The sequence below is a fragment of the Oppia nitens genome, unplaced genomic scaffold (assembly GCF_028296485.1).
Source record: "Oppia nitens isolate AA-2021 unplaced genomic scaffold, nextdenovo-longstitch-racon4-pilon3 scaffold6_pilon_pilon_pilon, whole genome shotgun sequence".
Taxonomy (NCBI): domain Eukaryota; kingdom Metazoa; phylum Arthropoda; class Arachnida; order Sarcoptiformes; family Oppiidae; genus Oppia; species Oppia nitens.
This window is the reverse complement of record NW_026533250.1, coordinates 4,160,684-4,179,641: the sequence shown is the minus strand read 5'-3', so window position 1 is coordinate 4,179,641 and position 18,958 is coordinate 4,160,684. Positions and strand designations below refer to the sequence as shown.

Genomic DNA, 18,958 nt, shown 5'->3' with positions numbered 1-18,958 from the left:
TTCATCGCGAACTTCATCGCCCGCTTCGCTAAAGGTTTCCGTATTGAGAGCTTCTTTACGTAACTCTTCGCGCGGCAGAAACTCTTGAATGCTTTGACAACAACTATCCATATCTTAAAATCCTAATTCAAAGAACAATTGCTGCTATGAATTGGTGACCAAAAAAAACCAATCAAACAGAATAACAGAATCAACGGACAAAAAATCAAATTCAAAAATATTTGTCAAGTATTTCAAACAAACAAAAAACTGTAATAAAAGTCTCGCGATTTTTGCCATCAAATTCTTTAATCAATTACAGAATATCATATCAAATACTGTAGAATAGTATTTAGAAAAATAATTTATAAAATGCTTATTCATTGCAATAATAGTTAATCAAACAAAACAAAATCACGAGACTTGACATCACATTAACAGTCAATTAATCAATCAATCAGTTGGTCATAAAATTCAAAGAGAATTTCAGTTAATAACTAATAATATCTTAATTTTACGGTTTTTGTTTGTTTTTGACTTTAACTTCTTGTGACTAATTTTTTTTGTGGTTATATCATAATCTGCTTTACATTATCTCTGTGTCTGTGTGTTTGTATTATAACTGAAAGACCACATTAAATCAGAGTCAGTGTCTATCCATGACATCGGTTAGTGTTCCGGTATTCAGTTTCTCAGTGGTGATGATTGTCTGCTCGATGGTCACAGTGTCGTCCGGTTCACTCATCTGTAAGGACTCGACCATCGATGCCATTACTTATGTCAGCGATTACGACACATACTTTTTCACGAGTGGCGGTTATTATTGGTATATCAAATCCAAAGACTTTCCGCCAAAAGACTCGGACGCCAAACAGTTGCCGCCTCCGTTCAAGATAGGACAGGCGGCTGTCTATGTGGACACACAACAAGGCTGTCCCAAACCAATGACCGGAGCCATGTTTACTGCCGGTAATAAAGAAATCTGGATCTATGAGTTCAACGGCGGTAAACATAGGTTTGCCAGATATGATGTCTTAGTCAACAGATGGAAGAATGAGATCTCCAATTTCGATGACGACATGTGTACCGGTCAGTTTGATCTCGAGTGGGAAAAAAATGTGCCGCTGGACGCTATGTTTGCCATAAATTATATCTATATATTTGGCGTAAAAAGTAATATATACGCAATGGTTGACTGCAGAGGAACCTGTACTCCAGAACCAAACGGTGATCAGAAGTTTGGCGAACGAAAAAATAAGAAGTCTATAACCGATTTTGGCATCAATGAGACGATAAACGCCATATTTACCACTTCTAACACTGATATCCATGTGTTGGGTAAGAAAGACTACTGGCATTTGACAATAACTGTCGATTCATCGGATGGCAAAATAACGGCAACTAAAGACAAAACGAGCAAAAATATTATCAAAGATTTGCTTAAAATTTCAAATCCGGGCGAATGTTTGACACCAACAAATGTGCCGTCAGATAAACATGAAGATGCCTCCAATGCCGTCACCCATGGAAGTGGCGAAGCGCCAGACGTCGGTCCAGTTAACAACACTAATGGTGACAATAGTGAGGACAACAAGAAAAAGGACGAGAAGAGTAGTACAGCCTGGATATGGATTGTTATCGTCGTTATTATTATAGTTGTAATTGTTGTCGCAATACTAGCCATTGTCCTCTTAGGCGGCGGAAAGAAGTCATCGGAAGCACAGAAAGCACCGAATCCACAGTCGGCTAAACCATCAAACATTGGGCAAACAAACAAAGCCTCGAAGTCGACCATCGCTTCCAAGAAGTAGTTTTCCCATACATTACAAACCAATTGACTTTTTATTTTATTATTATTTTTTTTAATTTTTGAAATATATTTATACTATAGTTTTATTTAAATATTATAAACAAAATTTTTGTTATTATATTATTAAATACATTTAACTGTATATACTTTAATTAAAAAAGAAATTATTCTATTTATTAATTAGTTTTATAAAATTTAATATTAAAACTATTTACTGTAATAATAAAAGTAATTTTTTAATATGAAATATTTTAATCCTAGTAGAAAATAATAAAAAATAAAATAAACTTATTTATTTTAACATTAAAATATAAATGTAATGTTTAAATAATTACGGTACCTATTAGACAAAATTATTATCAATTGATATGAAATGATTTTATTTGTTAAACTATACTTTTATTTTTATATTTTAAACTCAACTCTTATTTTGATAGTTATCACAACAAAATAAAATAAAAATTATTTTATCTATTACTTTAAATGTTGTATTATATAATTAATTGTGTGTATATATAGATAAGATTTGCCGGCAATTAAAATACATTTTATGATAAAATAGTTTATCTAAGTTTAGTATTAGGACATTGAAAATAAATGATATTTCAATCCAGTTCTTCGATATAATCATCTGTAAAGCTGTCGTATTCTGTAATCAATTTGTTTAATCTTATGAGTTGTTTGTCCGCCCGCTCACCGTCGGGCCATATCATTGGATCTCAATGTTTATACTGTACTGTAATATTCAAGTTGTCTACAGCTCTGTCTCGATGTTGGTTACAATGACTACGAGACAGAAATCAATTGCAAAAAAACCAATTACCGTATACCGCGATCTTATCGGACCAGGTCCTATAAAGTAAAACGTGTCCTTAAATGTCACGAAATAGGACCATGGTAACCGGTTGTTTTTTATAGTTACTAAATTTAGGACCACTATTGATGTATCGGTTATATTATATCTTATTTGTGTTGACATCTATAATTTGAGTCCCGGTAATTATTATTTATTTAATGATTATATGAATTGTTAACAAAATAGGACCGGGAGGTCCTATTTTGTCATACATTGGACAGGGGGTCCTATTTTGTCATCATATAGGACCATAGATACACGGTAATTTTCCAAAATCGAATTTAGGACAGGTCCGATAAGATCGCGGTATACGGTAATAGTTTATTTGATCTGTTTATTGATAAACTTTTTCAAACAAATTATAAATCAATTACATTATATTATATATGATAATTAGTTTGATAAACAGATTTTCTAAATATTCAATAGAAACACTACTGTACTGTACAATATAACAATTTAATAATTATTATCATATAATTATCAAAGTTTTGATTTTGAAAACATTAGTTTAGTAAAGAATAATAAAATTTTTATTGTATTGCATTTATTAAGATAAACACAAAAAATAATTTGAAATAAGTGTTCAAAAACTAGATTTATATTTTACTTTTAGTAAATTAAATTGATTTCCTAACCTAAATAAGTTTTACTATTAATATTTTAGTATTTTTATTTCTATTGTATTGTGTATTACTTGATTGAGACAAAACAGTTCATTGAATTCAATATATAATTGTCTCGTGAATTGTTAACAATAATGATTATTTAACTCTCGTGAAGACAACAATTAAATGTTTGAAAATTATTTAATTTTTGAAAATTCAAAATAATTCAATCAATTCGTTGAACAGATCAGTCGTTATAAATCAACAGTTTTTTGTCACAAAAATCGATAAAATTCTTCTAAATTCTGATTGAATTGAATTACTTGTAAAACTAAATCACAAGAAATGGCAGATCAAGAGAAACCAACCGAAGAGAAACCGAAAGCTGAGGCACCGGAAGAGAAAAAAGCCGACGAAAAGCCGACCGAAGAGACAAAGACTGATTCGAAAGACGAGAAAAAGGAGGAAAAGAAGGATAAGAAGGAATCAAAGGAATCAAAGTCGGGCTCAAAGTCAAGCACTAAACGCAAAGGAAAGGTAGATCTGTCGGAAGCAAAGATCGGTTTCCTCGGCGCCGGTAAGACAGCTGATGCCATCATTCGCGGTCTAATTCAATACGGAAAAGTAGATCCAAAGCGCATACATGTGTCGGCAAAGACTACAAAAAACTTGGAGACCATCAAACAGAAGGGCTGTCACATTACGAAACGGAATTACGATATATTCGCCAAATATGACTGCGATATAGTATTCCTGTGTTTTCACGGCTCAGTTATCAAAGAGTGCTACAAAATTGGTGGTTCGCGTCCGCATCCGTTGACCACAAATTTCATACCAAATATGAAACATCCATTGTATGTGCTATCGCTGGTCAGCGGTGTAAAGTTGGATCAGATCCGGGCGTGTCTATTGAATCCCGAACACCCGGACAAGTATATGATCGAAATGCACAGATTAAGCATCAGTACTGCTTGTGCTTATGGTTTGGGCATTACTGCCATCGATGTGGAACCGGACAGCAAAAAGTGTAGTCCACTAATAAGGGATATGCTGTCAACCATATCGAAGCTCGAGTACATACCCGAAAGCCAGATGGACTCGGCCTGTGCTCTGGGAGGCAACGGATTGGCGTTTGTCTACTATTTTATCAATTCTCTGGCCGACGGCGCCTTCAAGATGGGTCTCAATCGTCAAACGGCTACAAAATTTGCCGCCAAAACCGTACAGTGCGCGGCACTGACGCTACTAGAGTCGGGTAAACATCCGTCAGAGCTAAAGGATAGCTGCACTTCGCCATCTGGACCCGCCATTTATGGCATCCATGTGCTCGACAAAGCAGATGTCGCCTCAGGAGTGGCCGGTGCTGTAGAAGCGGCGCACAAGAGGGCCAAAGAATTAGCAGAAGAACTACCAAATTAAGCAAATTTTCCTACAATTTGGTCGACCGAACAAACACTTCCAACATTTCAAACACATTTCGGTTGTAGTCATCATTCAATCATTCATTCATTCAATCAATTTGTTTCTCAATTTAAGTCATTTATTAAACAAAAATTGTTTTCAAATATTATTATTTTCAATACAAATCAATTCAAATAAAAAAATTGTTTAAAATTAACTAAATTTTCTATTTTCTAATGTAATTAAATTACCGTTAATTTGATTTTATTATTATTTTTGTATGTATTTTGTGTTTTAATTTTAGATTTTTTTTGCGATCAGTTATGAGGTCTTAAGTTATGACTCTTTAACTGAAGACTTTTTGTTTAGAAAGAAAACCAGAATTCAAGAATTGGATGAATGGTATGACAAGAGATGGCACACAAAATGTATACAAAAAACAATATAAAGTTTTGTATTGAAATAATACAAACAAACATTGATTTCAATGATTATTATTAATACATAACACATGATAAGCATGTCTTCAATCAGCAATTTGTGTCTAATTTACCGACATTTGTGTCGATCACACAAACCATTTACCACATTATCATCGGTTACCGTCAATCATGTCTTGGGTCACAATACACGCCATTCAATTGTATTGAATCGCCGTTTTAGTCACAGTTATGTCAATGTCCTCAAAGACAAACAATTGATGACACAAATGGAGAGCACTTTTATATTACCGTCGGTTCAGACAATTTTGAAACGACTGATCGGTTTTGACGACAACAAAGTGTTTGAGACGAGACCTGAATTAATACATAAGTCCAATGAAGTCCGATTCATGACTGATAATGAACTTAAAATGGTAATCAATATTACGGTTAAGATAATCATTATGTATAACTTGTGTCCAACTAATATCTTTGATAATTAATTGTAATAAACATTGGATCAGACGCTAGAAATAGCCCGAATGAAAGCCGGAGAACAGCTGGCAATGCCACCGGTGTTGGCGCCCAAAGAGGACAATCCCCGTATATTAGCCACCGATTATGAACTTCAGGGTTATATAGACAGCAAATATATTTTTGTTGACTCGAGTCCCGGATCCAGTGATCAGGTTTGCGATGACGACAACAACAACAACAAAAAAAGACTTGATTTAACTAATTGATTAATCAATTGTATTATTTGCTTCAGACTAGACTTATTGTTGTCCGCGAAACTAACGGTATATTACGTGAAGCAAATCGCGAGGAAAGGTATCGAATGAATCAAATGTTTTTTCCAAAAGAAGAACGACTTATGGAAAAACCGAATATGTTTTCCGAACCGCACTTAACGGTAATTAAAACTTAATTTCGGGCCAAAAAAATAAATTAAATTAATATCTTTGTTTTAATCACATATTAATTGTGACACTAATTGTATGACCATTATTGCAGAATGTATTGGATCGACGAGAGTATGAGTTTGTCCTCAATCGGGCCTGTCTTCAGTTTGAACCCAACGATCCGGAATACATAGAAATCTGTTATAAAACGTATGACCATATGGTGGCCAACAACGATGTATTGGGTTTACAGTCTACCAGACATTTCGGTCCGTTTTGCTATTATTTAGTTTATTTCAAGAAAATCGATGAACTATTAAATCAATTCATACTGAGTGAGACCATCGGCGATGCGACTGATTTGTGTCAACTTTATTATGCTATTCATTCGGGAGATTCACATCTTTCGGATGAAAACAGTATCAATAGAGTTGAAGATATATCACTGATTAAGGTATTGTAAAATATTTCACATAATTTTTTATTAATCAATGTATAAAAAAACAATTCATTTTTTTTCTAAATAACAATTATTAAATCTTTAAGAAATATATAACCGAAGAATCAATTGAAAGACCGATTCTTGAGCTAACGCTTCAGAAATATGAAGAAATTCAGAGACAAAAGGCAAGTCTGACGGATGATATACAGAGAGCTCACGGATTGAAGACATGATCGACCAATTGAATGACTTCCAAGTATTTTACACCATCTAAATGTCTAAGTCTTCATCGGGATCTTCCTCATCGATGTCATCATTCTTGTCGTATTCATAAAACACTTTTGTGTCTTCATGTGTCCTAAAAAATAGTGAACCAAACATTGGATAGATTTTGTTATAATAAATGATTGTATAAAATGTTAGTTAATATAAGAAAATAATTTTTAAAAAGTTTACTTAATATAAGGCAATAATAGATTGTTTTTGGCCTCCAATTCACTGTCTTTGAGCGTCAAATTAAATGGTATATTAAGTGTTGGATCAGTTGCTGTCTGACTGGTCGTCATCATCGGTGGCATATATTTGGACTCATTATTATTGTCTTTACTGTAAATGATATTATAGTCTATGATTGTGAAGAATTCCATCGACTGTTGGACACAAAAGTGTGTCTTTCGGTGAGGCTTTCGGTGTCTTATAATAGCTTTAAATGTTTTGTCTTCAGTTGCGGACAAATGGATGACTGAATGTGATAACTGTTCAATAGATTCAGTAATATGTTGTGAATGACAGTCTTCGTGAAGAATACAAATCAATTGTTTAAATCTATTAAACAATCGATACAAAAGACAATTGGTTTGGTAGAGCTGATCCATTAGGATGATCGGTGTCAACGAATCGATGACCACAACATAATCATCACTCAGCTGTTCCATCGCTTGAAGTAAGTGTTGACAAACGTCACTATCGATTGTGTGATATTTGGCGTACAAATCGATGACTTTGAACTCCCGTTTCGGACCATCACTGGTATGTCTTAAGAAATGATCGGACGTCAAGACCTGAGACGAGTTTTCAATGCAAACCAAAGCGACGTTCACTTGTTTGAGCCGATTGTGGATCAGCGACACAACCAGTGGCCGGACATCACATGTCAGCCGATGGCCAATGAGTATAAACGGCGAACTGTCTACCGATGTGACCAATTTGGTCACCAGTTTCGGTGCAACCATTGGGAGACAACAGTCAAGTGTAGAGAAAATGATGTGAAACTACTGTTTAATAATAAACAAAAAACAACTGTTTGACTGCACGTGTAATCAAACAGACAGTCACTGCCATCAGTGCTGCCGCTTATGTGTGACGACAGGCGACGACATCAGACACACATTAATCCCGATTATTGAGTGACCGGACTTCGGGTTTTAGTGAAGACAAATAAAAAAAAAGGTTTTTATCACTAATAAAAAACAATCAATCGTTTGGTTTGTTTGTTAAAAAAATCTAATTTAAATTTATATTAATAATTGTCAGACAATTAACATATAATTTGTTTATTTTTTAAAGTTTATAAATCTTTTGATTTTAATGTAAGACTTATTTCAATAATTACTTCTAATATTATCTATTTGTTGTCCATTTAATTGAAGAAAAAAAGTTGCCATTGTTTTTATCACAGAATTAAGCAATTTATGGTATTTTTATTTCTATTGGATTCATGTCATCCATGGTCTACCCGTTGTCTATAATGTCATTGAATTTTTTTTATAAAAATAATAATCTAAATAATCTACAGATTTTATGAGAGTATTGGATAGAAATCAAGTGATTAAACAATAAATAGAAATATTATTTTAATTACATTAGAAAATAGAAAATTTGAATAAAATAGAAAATTTAGTTAATTTTAAACAATTTAAAAAAAATCTATTTTATTGAACTACCAGTAAAATATAAATTTAGTTTATTAGCATTTATTTCAAATTATTTAACAACACATTACTAAATATAAATCAAAATATATCTTTATTTCATTATTATAGACTTTTTATATTTTGTTTAAACAATACAATTGTAATCAAAATTTAGTGACCATTAGTAACGTTAATTGATTTTCGTTTATTCAAAAACTCTTCATATTTGTTGCACTTTTCGACCAAACTTTCAATAAGTCGCTCAAAGTCTTTGGCTCTTTCATTGGCCGCCTGTATGACCTCCTCGTGATTGGCCACCTCTTTGGTATTGTAATCGCTGACACATTTGTTGGTTATCAGAGAAAATCCGACTACTTTTAGACCGCAGTGATGAGCGACTGTTACCTCATGGCAAGTGCTCATACCTATAGTCATTGAAACAAATAAATATATATATAAACAATCATTAAGATACAACAGACAATTTGTCTCATTTTTTGAGACATTTGATGACAATTTTTACGCACCGACGGCGTCGCCATAGTTGCTGAGAAACTTGACTTCGGCTACCGATTCATAGGACGGACCGCCAGTCATAACGTAGACACCTTCGCGCATAAATCGATCGATTTTCAGCTCCTGAGCGCAATGTTTGGCAATTTTCATTAGATCCTTATTGTAAGCGTCGTTCATAGCGGGAAATCGGACGCCCCAGCGGTCATCATTCACGCCCCTCAACGGACTATTACCGGCAAACGCCGGCAAATTGATCTGATCTTTGATGATCATAATGTCGCCCACATTGTAGCCCTTGTTGAGACCTCCCGCCGCGTTTGTCACTATCAATGTCTTTACTCCCATCAATTTCATCAACTATTTTTGTGTGTCAAACATTACACATTCAATAATCACAATATATTGTTAAAACATTTAGTTTAATTTTTTTTAATATGTAATTGCTAAATATTATGTATGTATAATTATTTTTTTTGTGCAAATTTTTGTTTTTTTGCTAAATGTTATGCTATCATAAATTATTATTTAATATTATGTAATTATTTAGTATGTTTACTTAATGTTTATTTAATAATTATTATATGCATATATAAATTAAAACAGACCCGGACAGGCATTGCACATTTAGCCATAGGGTAGCCCTCGTATGGATGAAACCGGCCTTTCATAGCTATTAGACAGACACCTCTAAGGTAGCCAAACACTAGACACCCGCTATGACCAGACACTAAATGGGAGATTGGATTTTATTGATAATTTTTTTTATCGCTACTTATTTTTAATGGTCATATTTTTGGATGTTATGGTGTTACAAAAATTAAACGCTCCCATTATTTTTTTAGCCTACCTGTGCTAACAGGAAAGTTAGGTATCGTCTCGTACTTGAAGACATCCTTATCGGTCAATAGATCAGCTAAACCACCCAATCCTGATCCGCATATTATGCCAATAGTAGGCCTGTGTTTAGTCCTTTGAAACAAATATTTGCTTATTTTGTCGATCTCTTCGTATTCATATCTAAAATGACAGATCATTTAAACATAAAAAATAATTGATTTATTTATTAGTCATATATTTATTGATGAGTTTGTTTTGTTTTCTAATTGAACATTCATTTACTGCTTACAAAAACATTTTTTTTTTGTTTTTTATGTTTTAATGTCTAATATTAAAGGAAAAATAAATAAACTCTTTTAAAATAAATTTATTTACTGTATATTAATTAATCAATTTACGGAATATTCTTATTTTTGATTAGTAATATATCTGATAAATATTGCTTTTTAAAAAATAACATAAATATATTAAAATATAAAATCAATGGATTGTTTTATAATAATGTTGAAATTTATTAATTTCTATATATTATATATTTTTCTAATTTTACATTTTTATTATTTAAGCATTAATTTAGCATTTAGCATTATCATATAATATATAAATTTTATATAAATATATAAATTTATTTTATAATCAAAAAAAAAATATTTGCAAAATTATTTGTAAATAACTTTAGGTAATTAACTTAAAAATATAAGATATTATAAATTGATAAAATATACATTTTGCGCAATACATTTAAAATATCATATGTCCATGAAATTTGTTTAAAGTAATTTTAATAATATTAATTGATAAGCATTTTTCTTTATTTGACTTTTTTTTGGTTATTTTTGTTATTTGAATCCCATATTTTTGTGTGACTAATAAAATGTACTGTATATTCAAATTAGTTATAATAAAATTGATAAGCAATTATATAAACTAAAAAATTAAATTTAAAAAACAACAAAACAGTGTCACTAAAAGATTATAACCACTTCTCCATTAACAACAACAACACATAATCGTTAAAAAACTAGATTTTTGAATGACTTCTTTTGGTTAATAAGAAATTATTTAATCGTTTAATTGTTTTTTGTTTGTTATTTTTTGAAAATTTTTATTAATTTAATCATTAATTTTTATATTTATTTTCAAATATTAGCGATTGGAAATATAAATTTTATTAAAATTTAAAAAAATTCAATATTAAGATTTTCCATTGATTACAAACATCACATGAATAATATTACTACTACTACTACAGTATACTAACTAATTATAAAGTTTTAGTTGAATTATTAAGTGATTGGATGCAAATTAATTGGGTTTGAGTTAATAAATAAAATTTAAAAAAAAGTTTCAAATAATATATATATATTATATTTAACGATAAAAACAATCTCTAAAAAAGTGTTGCAAGTTATGTAACCTTTATTATATATATATATATATATATTTATATATTATCAACAATTTTTGTTGTTATTATATAAATACTGCTTATCATATAAATTACATTTTACGGTAAACATTGATTGAGATTTTTTTATATTATTATTTTCTCGAAAAAATAAGATATAATAATATTTACATTTCTTAGAAATGTTGTTCTCATTTGTCTTCAATTTTTGATTTTGTTAATCGATTTAAACACTAGTATAATACATATTAGTACATAAAAACTTTTTATTTTTATTACTACAGTATTATTGTAGATAATATAATAAAAATATTAAATATAGTTTGAAAAAATCTGATTGCGATAAAACTTATCTGACAAAGTATTTTATTATTATTATATATATTAATATATTGTTTGTAAAATGTTATTATTGCTAACAAACAAACAATTTATATTTTATTTCATTATCTTATGATGATAATATGGTTAAAAAAATTTCTATCTATAAAAATAATAATATTTGTGACTAAATATCACAATAATAAATAAGGTTTTTTCTATCAAGTTTAGATATTTTATAAAATTAATTTTTTAAAAAATATATTATATATATTTGAAAAATTATGTTAATTTTTTTTTTAAACAAATTTTCTATAAAAATATCAGTAACTTATTATTTGTTAGTTTGATATTAGTTATGATAAATATGTAAAAAAGATTTAATACAGTATTAGATAACAAGAAAATACTAAAAGATAATAATCTGTTTCAACATTTTTGAATAGTATTTTTTAAAAATGAAACAAACATTTTATGGTAAAAAAATTAAGTATATATCTACTATAGATACGATATATCAATGAATATAGTTGTTAAAAAAATTATATATAGCTATTTATCATAACAAAATATAAAAGCAAATGAAATGATAAAAATTACTTTTCCTTATCTAAAACCGTTAACATTGGACACATACAGGATATAATAGGTTGAACTTAGAGAGAGAAAGAGAGAGAGAGAGAGAGAGAGAGAGAGAGAGAGAGAGAGGAAAGTTGGTTAAAATATATTACTGTTAAGATTATAATCGTTTAACAACAGAGAAAAATAACATTTCTCTTAGATTTTTAAGAGATTATTACCATTTATATGATGGCAAAAGTTTGTATAATATTTTTAGGTCCATATCTCTCTCTCTCTCTCTCTCTCTCTCTCTCTCTCTCTCTCTGCTCTCTCATTTTATATATATTTTTAATATACACTATATTTCATATGTGTATCGCAATCGCCAAACATAATCATGAATTAACTTATCTCACACTCTCTTTTTTAACTCTATTATACAGAAAAAAATACATTTTTGTTGATTTCATATCCCGTTTATTATCTGTCGAAACGACAGATAAGATATATATATATTTTTGGGGACTAAGCCTTAAATCAAAATAATAACGATTGCTATCTATTTTTTATGTATTTCTAAAAAAGATAAATATATATATATTTCAAGTTTTCTAATGTTTTAAAATGCATTTCACATTATGCTATGAATATCAATGAATAGTTTTCTTTTAGTTTATCTAAATCTTATTTCCCAAACATTTAATATAATAAATAATTTTTATTATTTAATTATAAAAATTTTCTTTTATTTTTTAAAGGTATTAAGCGCTTAATATCTTAGTTCTCACCTGTAATTCATTAGAGATTTTTATAGTGATTTTTTTAATGAGATTTTAATAAAAATGATTTATATTTTGGATGAGAATTTTTGCCGGATTTTTATTTGTGGTCATAAAACGACATTAAAAAAATTATAATATATAAATGTGAAAATATTTATTACCATTTTTTTGAAATAAATTCAAATAATAATAATAAAAACAACATATTTTCTGCTCTTCAAAAAATAACTCACCCATCAGTTTCTCGGCTATGGTTTACTACATAAATATTGGGATTGTTTAGCAAATTGTTAGCAATTGAGTCAAAATTTAATACATTATTATTATTATTATTATTATTATTATTATTATTATTATTGGGCACAATATCATTAATATCATTAATAATGCTATTAATGTTAAATTGATGACTATTAACTGACAAATTTTTTTCAACAATTAGTGAAATCATTATAAAAATCATACAATTTTAGACACAATTTTTTTTACATTCAATTATATTATATTTTACTAAATACAATATAAATAACTTTTAATAAAACTTATTAATAACTGTCCAAATGAGTGACTATTTATGCTTTTTTGGATGAGATTTAAGTTTTTTTTAGAAAAATATATAGTCATCTAATCTTTAATTGCATAATAAAAATACGAGTGTTTATTGATAAATATATATATATATCAGGGTTAAGCAAGGGGGGTAGGGGATTAAGCCAAATGACCCCCTAAAATGAGATACTTGAGTTTTTAATTCATACTATTTTAGTAAGTGTTATTATGTTATTAAAATTTATATGAATCTAATTATTATATGAATTTAAAGCTTTTATCAACTATTTTTAAATTTTAAATACATTATTATTTTTTGTTAAAATTTGTTTATATTAATTTTTAAATAATTAATTATATTTTGAGAAAATTTACCTATTTTCCTAGAAATTTATACGGGAACTTATTGGAACTTTATGGAATTTACATGGAAATATTTGGAAATTTAATGAAATTTTAGGGAATTTTCTCTTAAACCCCCTTTGTTTTTTGAAAAAATTGCCGTTTGAAAATGCAATAAAATTCTACACCCCACCCTAATCCCCCCTAAAATCCAAAACCTTGCTTAACCCTGATATATATATAGAATTTTTTTGGTAATATTTTATCCCAGTTTCTTAATAATCAATAAATATTTGTTTAAAGCTAATAAACTTTAATTCCTTATCAAAGTAAATATAGTAATAATTAGACATATCCATTGACATAGGGGCGATTCACATATTACGTTCGCATGGCCATAAGCCCCTCACCATCCCTAAGAAATAAAATAAAATACCACTATATTTATAAATAATTTAATTAAAATTGAACTAATCGTTTAAATCAATTATTATGAATAGGAAGGCCTCATTCACAATGGGTTTTTAGTTTGACTGGACTTTAGTTTAAATGATTTGCAATAAATTTATTTACAAAGTAAAAAAAATTGAATAAATCATCAAAAATAAGTTATAATAGATAAGAATAAATTTATATATATTTTTACAAACAGAAATATGAAGAGTGAAATAATTTTTTTTAAGTTGAAATTTGTGTTAATCATCATAATTTCAATGAATGATATGATACCCTAAATGACTAAAATTAAGTTTATTTTGTCAAATTGAGTCATTTGATACTTTACATGATTTAATTTAATATTTAATTAGAATAAGGAGTTCGGCTGGAAATGCTTTCTAGCATTCTCAACTGGTTTAGTATTTAATCTGTTTGTAAGTATATATAAATATATATATAAATTTTGGGTAAAATTTTGTGTGGAATTTTACAACAATTAATTTTTCTAAAAATGTGTTTTATAATATACTAAGTACTTTGATATTAAATAATATTGATGTCGATAAACATATAAACAAACTTTAAAAACACAATTACTTTGATTGAAGTTAATAAACATTAATTGTTTTTTTTTTAATGTAAAGCTATATACTATATATTACTACTGTTATAATTGTCTAATTAGTTAGCAGTTTGTATATTGCAACAAATTTATTATATCATACATTACTTTAGTTATACAGATTGCAAATAAAATAAGTAATAAAAAAAAGTTTACATCAAATTAAAAGTTATATCAGATAATAATAATAATAATTATTATTATTATCAACGAGAAAATATATACAATCAATATATGTTGATTATTGTTTCATTATAATAGACTTCAAATCATTAGTAATATAATTTATATTGTTGACAATTTTTACGATTATATTTAAAACAATAACTTAATTTATTATTTAATTATTAAATGTTTTGCTATTAAAATAACTAATAAAAATTATTTGTAATAAAAAATAAAATAATATTTTAATTTGATATAATTAAAATTAATTTACTAATATTTATAACATTTATTTAACTAAATTTTGCTGAATAACATATAGTCTAAAATATTTATAGTTATTTATGATTATAAAATGATTGTATATAAATATATATTTATTTATAAGTAATATATCAATTAATAGTTTAAATGACTTTAAACTGCTTAAATAATTGCTGGCTAATGATTATTTATTATCTAAAGAGACTTTTTCCATTAAGATATCTAAATAATAATAAAATAAACATAAATTTATAATACAAATTTGATTTAAGGATATGAAAAAATGCTAATTTCTAACAAACAAACAAAAATCGTTATATAATGACAGGTGAAAGCATTTGATTTTGAACTATAACTACAGATTTTTTTGCAATTAATATTATATAAAGATAGATAATCTAATAATTATTACGTGATCTCATTTGGTATGGCCAACAATAAATAAAAATAATAATAAAAATAACAAAATAAATAAATTGATAATTTGTTTGAATATGATTTTACATATGAAACAAACATAATATAAATTTTATAGTCTCTCTCTCTCTCTCTCTCTCTCTCTCTCTCTTACTCTCAGACCTGTTTGGGACAGTTGTGAACAGGAACTCCTCTTTATATAAGTGATCAGACACTTTGAGAAACCAATTGAGACACAAATATAAAAATTGCAACAAAATATATAAACTTAATATAATACATGTAATAATTAGTATATAATAAGTCATTTAATTTTAGGATAAATAGCACAAGCATTTGGATTATTCAAAAAACTATTTGCAACTATTTATATATAATATATATATATATATACCTGTAGTAGTTGTTTGTGATATATTTGTTTAAAATGTTTATATTATAAGTTATAATAAGTTTTATAATATTATACAGAATTATATCTTAAGGCATATCAAATTGATTTTATAAGAAAAACAAATAAACCAAAATTAACATAAAATATTTGATTTGATAAATTGATTGTTACAGTAAATATAATTAAACTATGACCGAGACACTTATTACTAAATTAAGTGCTAAAAATAGACAATATTTTAAAATCTGATAAAAATAAATTACAATTTAACATAGTCTACAACTATGTATTTTATAAGTATAATTTTAAGATATATTGTATAAAAATTAACTAAAATTAAATATATAAAACTATAATTTAGTGTAAAAAATAATTAACTTTATAAAATAAACATTACTAATACATACCCATCATTTATTATGTGATTTCCATTCATTTTCTTTTTTTATTTAATGAAAATTATATTTATATTTATAGATTTTATTTGATTATCTTTTTTTTCTTAAAAAGTTTTATTAATAAATTAGTTTATAAACGGATACCAGTTTTACTCATATAAATCTAACCTTAAAATTGGAAATATAATTTAATTTGAACGTTGAGTATATATAATAAGTTTTTTTTGGTTTAATTTAATTGACATCAATGGTTAGTCAAAAAAGTTTTTTTTCACTAATAGGATATATATCTGTTTCGGCATTTTATTGATTATTTTATTGAAGTTTTTAAAATAAATTTAATTCTAATCAATCAAATTCTTAAATATTATTAGTATTAAAGTCACTACAAATTACAATTAATTGAATTGGAAAATAATTAATTAATTATTGAATATTTTCAAACCAATTTATCTGATAGTATAATAAATTGTTATAAATTACTTATTGATACAACAATTAAAGCCGAAACAGATCTACTTAACCATTTGATAACCATTGATGTCGTCTCAAAGTAATTGACAATTTTTTTATAATAATAATTTCTTACTATTTTTTTAGGACGATATGTTAAGTTTAGTTATAAATATAGCAAGTTTTAAGTGTAAGTTTTATTTTCTCTTTAAATTAATTGTCGAGAAATGTCTTTTATATTGTCTTTTAAATTGATGGCAATTTGTTTTTGAGGTATTTATTGCCATAGAAAAAACGTCAAACATGTTATAAACAATTATCGCTAAATTTTATTACAATATATATATACATTACTAATACTGTATTAGTAATACATTATCTCAATTAACAGAAAACATCCCATAATTTGTTTATCATTTAATTAAATACAATAAAACTATATAATAAAACAAATTAAGTATTTTCTATTTAAATGACAAAATCACATCATAATTAACTGTAGCGCCATTTGAAAGTCATATAATAAAACATAGATTAAGTGATTATTTGATTTTATTTGAACTTTACAGATATTTTGAAGTAATTTTTTTTTATAAATAAAAATATATATAAATTTTCAAAATACCTTGATATAAGAAAACCATAAAATTCAATATCACTCTCCATTTGTGTCGTAAAAAGTGTTTTACAAAATTAAATGTAATTTTAAATTGGTTTAGCAATACTAAAAATATTAATTGTTTAAAATAAGTTTTTTAAAAAGTTTATTATATTAAAATGTTTGAATATTTTGTTTTAATTGAATAACAATTGTAAAATACTATTTTATCTAAATACAATTAATACTGTATTAATTTTACATTTATTTCATAAGTAAAAATAAAAGTTAAAAATTATTACAACTCATGATTTATTGTACAATTTGTTAAAATTTGTAAAATCATTTAAAAATGTTTATATATATTGTAAACATTTTTCTAATAATTTTTTCAATTATTTTTTAATAAACTTCTTGCACCTGTAGAAATCTAGATTATTATACTTAATTATTATGTAAAATTTTATTTATTATTAAAATTTTATTTTAAATATATTATAGATATAAATTTAAGTAAAAATCTATACAATATCAACATTATTACGTAATTATAATAATTGCATAGTTGCACTTTGAGACACAAAAATCAGATACAGTTATAACAAAACAATTAAATTATAAAAATTATTTTATATTAGATTTTTAACATTGTTTTAAAAAACAATAGTGTTTGTGAAAAAATATATATTTTGATATTATTATTAATTCTTTTGTATTGAAAAATGTTAATTCAATGTTAATACTATGTTTGGCAATACATTTAATTTAGATTTTAATTGAGAAATACATAGATAAGTATCTGATAAATAAACGAAAAAATTAATATCTTATTCATACAAGTAGTAAGTGTTAATAAAAAAATAAATTCACATTTTTTTAAACACTGTTTTATAGCGAAAACAATAAATACTGATATATTTGACACAAATATCTCCTTTTATGCCAAATATTTATACCAAAAAAAAATCATATCATATAATAGATCTACAGTTTTATTCTTGAAAATGGTTTTTATCTACAATATTAATGCAATCATTTAGAGAGCATATCTCAAGTTGTGATTAAAATTGTTATATTATTATTATATTTAACATTTTATTATTACAGTATATATTTGAATGTCTTTTTGATTATTCAATGCATTACTAACATTATTATTATTCACTGTATTTGCCAAAAAATAACATATAGTGAACGCCTACAATGAAAAATTTTATTTATTATTTTCATTATTATTATTTAGTTTTACTGTAAAATTAAATACAATAAATGATTTTCAGTATTATTATACAGTATTTTAAAAATTATTTATTTATACGTGATAATTAAATATTGAAAAATAATTTTACAGTATTTTTAATTACATAATAATATTTTTTTAAATAAAATATTTTATAAAATGTAAGTTAAAATAAACATTTTTAAAACTTTAGTTTTGCATATTAATAAAAATTATAATCTTTATAATTTGTCAAATAAAGTAATTAGAGTTTTTTTTCTAATATTTAATAATTACAACAACAAAAATTTAGATCATTTGCTACCAAATTTAAAAATTTT

At 26.3% G+C, this 18,958-nt stretch overlaps 4 protein-coding genes across 4 annotated transcripts; 2 read left to right on the top strand and 2 right to left on the bottom strand.

The window, feature by feature from the left end:
• Nucleotides 1-3,470: 3,470 nt before the first annotated feature.
• On the top strand, nt 3,471-4,799 carry LOC128962184 (pyrroline-5-carboxylate reductase 3-like). The gene has a single exon (XM_054308536.1). It carries the CDS (start codon nt 3,599-3,601, stop codon nt 4,670-4,672), a length of 1,074 nt encoding a protein of 357 aa, XP_054164511.1. The 5' UTR covers nt 3,471-3,598; the 3' UTR covers nt 4,673-4,799.
• A 341-nt stretch (nt 4,800-5,140) lies between these two features.
• LOC128962195 (28S ribosomal protein S22, mitochondrial-like) lies at nt 5,141-6,653 on the top strand. The gene is made up of 5 exons (XM_054308548.1): nt 5,141-5,510; nt 5,601-5,765; nt 5,846-5,989; nt 6,091-6,432; nt 6,525-6,653. Exons 1-5 carry the CDS (start codon nt 5,166-5,168, stop codon nt 6,651-6,653), a joined length of 1,125 nt encoding a protein of 374 aa, XP_054164523.1. The 5' UTR covers nt 5,141-5,165.
• Nucleotides 6,654-6,690: 37 nt separating this feature from the next.
• LOC128962196 (elongator complex protein 5-like) lies at nt 6,691-7,829 on the bottom strand. The gene is made up of 2 exons (XM_054308549.1): nt 6,877-7,829; nt 6,691-6,778 (listed from the first exon to the last, which is right to left on the bottom strand). The coding sequence occupies exons 1-2, from the start codon at nt 7,650-7,652 to the stop codon at nt 6,691-6,693; spliced, it is 864 nt and encodes a 287-aa protein (XP_054164524.1). The 5' UTR covers nt 7,653-7,829.
• A 675-nt stretch (nt 7,830-8,504) lies between these two features.
• LOC128962714 (purine nucleoside phosphorylase-like) lies at nt 8,505-17,489 on the bottom strand. Its single transcript, XM_054309116.1, has 5 exons — nt 17,426-17,489; nt 9,697-9,866; nt 9,455-9,576; nt 8,861-9,206; nt 8,505-8,758 (listed from the first exon to the last, which is right to left on the bottom strand). The coding sequence occupies exons 1-5, from the start codon at nt 17,464-17,466 to the stop codon at nt 8,505-8,507; spliced, it is 933 nt and encodes a 310-aa protein (XP_054165091.1). The 5' UTR covers nt 17,467-17,489.
• Between the last annotated feature and the right edge of the window lie 1,469 nt (nt 17,490-18,958).